Genomic DNA, 2,944 nt, shown 5'->3' with positions numbered 1-2,944 from the left:
AATTTGACTTCCAAAAATTGGCCAACTCAAAACGAACATAGCCATGTGTGCTGCCACTTACGTTTTTGAGTTTTCCTTCTCAATCCCTTTCTGCTGACCTGGAATTCAACCATAGCCTTCCGCATTATCGCCTCGTCTCACGCTTTAACTTCATCGTTTACTTTTGAAATCTCACAGAAGCAGATAAGTGGACCTTCTGAATTCTACATAGAAATGATTTCAGTAAAAGAATTTAAAGACGCAGCAAAGAAAAAAAGGTTGACAATTGACTCAGATTGAAAACCCGGACAATTCCTTACAGTTCCAAAGCCATTATAAAACTGTGTTATTGGGTCAAATTCCTAAGGTGTATTCGCTTTGAGCTCAGCATAATCCAATTCTGTGCCTTTAAGCTTTGCTTTAGAAAATGAGGATCTCGGCACTTAATATGGCTTGTGCCGTTGCAATTGAAGCTTGCAGTATAATGCTTCTATGCTCTGCAATCGCTTACGGTGTCCATTTTGAAAAACATGAGTTAGCAACACAAGGGAATGACTGGCAGCCAGCCACTGCTACATGGTATGGCAGTCCAGATGGAGATGGAAGCGACGGTAAGGGCAATATTATGTCGTTTATTCTGGGGAATAGTTATAAAAATATGAACATGATGGTCAAAAAATTACAGTTCTACAATTGCTTTGTAACAGGTGGTGCATGCGGATATGGCAGCCTAGTGAAACAGTTACCTTTCGAATCGAAAATAGCTGCAGGAAGTCCAGCCCTATTCAAAGGAGGGACAGGATGTGGCGCATGCTATCAGGTCTAGTTACATCTTGATTTCATTATGTAATAAAGTAATTTGGTGCCTTCTTGTTGCGGAAGGGTATTCTTGTTTAGAATTGGAGATGTTCGGAATATTTTGAAATCATCACTATTTTTATTTGGATTGTAGGATTGTAGGAATATTTCAGAATTTAAGGGTGATTTTTTTTCGAATATTTTGAAATCATAACGACATGTTGTGGAAGAATATTCTTATTTAGTTTGCGGATTTAAGAAATAGTAAAATCACACAAATAAGAGTTACAGTGAAATCACACAAATAAGAGATTTATTTTAACTCTTTATTGCACATTATTAAATATTTGTAGAATCAGTAATTTACTCTAAAATATTCTCAAAATCCTCGATCAAAATAAATTAACAGATTGTTAACCTAACTGATCATATGTTATGTTTAAATAGGTGAAGTGCACGGAGAATGGCCTGTGTTCCCAAAACGCGGTGACTGTGGTAATTACGGACGAATGTCCTGGTGGAATCTGCTCAGGTTCTGGCAAAAAGCATTTCGATCTCAGCGGTACTGCCTTCACTGACATGGCTTCTCCTGGTGCATCTTCGAATCTGCTTAACACTGGAGTTGTCTCTGTTTTGTTTCGTCGGTAGTTATCTATTCCTGCACCTCAATCAAGTAAATCAGAGGATTTTTGCAGAGTTGGCGCCTTTATGATGTGCTTTTTTTTTTCATTTTATTGAACGTGTCTTCTTATTTCATGTTATATTATAGCGTGCCATGCGAATATCCGGGCAAGAATATTGCATTCAACGTTAACGGAGGTGCCAGTGACTACTGGTTTGCTATCCTTATCGAATACGAAGACGGAGATGGCGATCTTCGAGCAGTGTATCTAAAGCAGGTGTGTTATTATACAGATAACGAGTTAAATTTTGGATATGGAGATTATGTGGTTGAATTTATATTGATTCTTTGACTTTTCTCCTGATTATGAGATCTCTATATATTCTCAGAATTTGGGATTGACACAGAGATAAAAAAAATTCTAATATATTCCCTGAATCCGAAATAAACGTAAAAATACCCGATTCATGTAAATCTATATATCAATTCATGATTACAAGAAGAAGACTCGTGTTTACATTTTCATGTATGCAGGCAAACTCTAATACATGGCAAGGAATGGAAGAGACTTGGGGTGCAAATTGGTGTTTGAATAGCGGCCCTTTACAAGCTCCGTTCTCTATTCGCTTGCAGTCTCTTTCAACTGGGAGAACACTCACTGCAAACAATGTTATTCCTCAGAATTGGCAACCCGGAGCTACTTACAGATCACTTGTCAATTATCACTAATCACCATCCGAGCTCCTGTGATGCGCCATACCGTCCGTTGCATTTGTACTAGTGTTTTCATGCGAATAAAAATAAGTGTCGTAGGATATTCAGGTTTCTCTTTTCTTCAGAGCCGGAAGGCCGGGGGAGAAATTGTACCTGGAGAAGTCTCACAGGTATACATAGAATTCTCGAAAATGGACGAGAAGGTTTGTGGGGAATTAACAGTAGCCATGGGATGATGTAGCCAGATGATGGGTGAGATCGTATTTCTAATGTTAACATGAAATTCAGATTTTTCTCAGCGTGGATGTAACCAAGAAGTCGCAGTTTTCTAAGTCTTCTATATTTCGGAGTTGGTTTTTGGAGTTTTTTTAAATGGAATTGGGTGAGTCATGGTCGCATTAATTTGATTGTGTATTTTCACGTAATAATGTTTTTTTGAATGTATAAAAAAATTTAGTATTTTTAAACTCGAAAATTTTGTGATTTCAACTATTTTTAAAAATTTCGATTAAATTAAAAAATATAATAGAAAGTATTTTTAAAATATAAAATAATTAAGTTACCACAATTCCATTTGAAATTTGAAGCAATTTTTTTCAAATTTCAAATAAAGTTAACTAGTATTTGCATTACATGTTGCAAAGGAAACTGAGTAAATAGGAAATTGAGTAAATAGGTAACATATGAAAATTTACACAATGGTTTAGTAGTTTAAGCTAATAATTATTATACAAAACTTCTCCAATGCCTCTCTCAACTCTGTGGATAAAAATGATGATTTGAAATTCACATATATTTTAGAGAAATAATTGCTAATCACCATAATGAATA

At 35.8% G+C, this 2,944-nt stretch overlaps 1 protein-coding gene across 1 annotated transcript; it reads left to right on the top strand.

The window, feature by feature from the left end:
- The first annotated feature begins 361 nt into the window (after positions 1-361).
- Positions 362-2,515, top strand: LOC149140616 (expansin-B16-like). Its single transcript, XM_089453380.1, has 5 exons — positions 362-590; positions 687-799; positions 1,225-1,421; positions 1,547-1,676; positions 1,934-2,515. The coding sequence occupies exons 1-5, from the start codon at positions 407-409 to the stop codon at positions 2,126-2,128; spliced, it is 819 nt and encodes a 272-aa protein (XP_089309506.1). The 5' UTR covers positions 362-406; the 3' UTR covers positions 2,129-2,515.
- Positions 2,516-2,944: the final 429 nt, after the last annotated feature.

The sequence above is a fragment of the Pinus tabuliformis genome, chromosome X (assembly GCF_031772625.1).
Source record: "Pinus tabuliformis cultivar Carrire ecotype Pingquan chromosome X, CPIR1, whole genome shotgun sequence".
Lineage (NCBI taxonomy): Eukaryota > Viridiplantae > Streptophyta > Pinopsida > Pinales > Pinaceae > Pinus > Pinus tabuliformis.
Note: the sequence above shows the minus strand (reverse complement) of the source record. Positions and strands in the feature narration are given on the sequence as shown.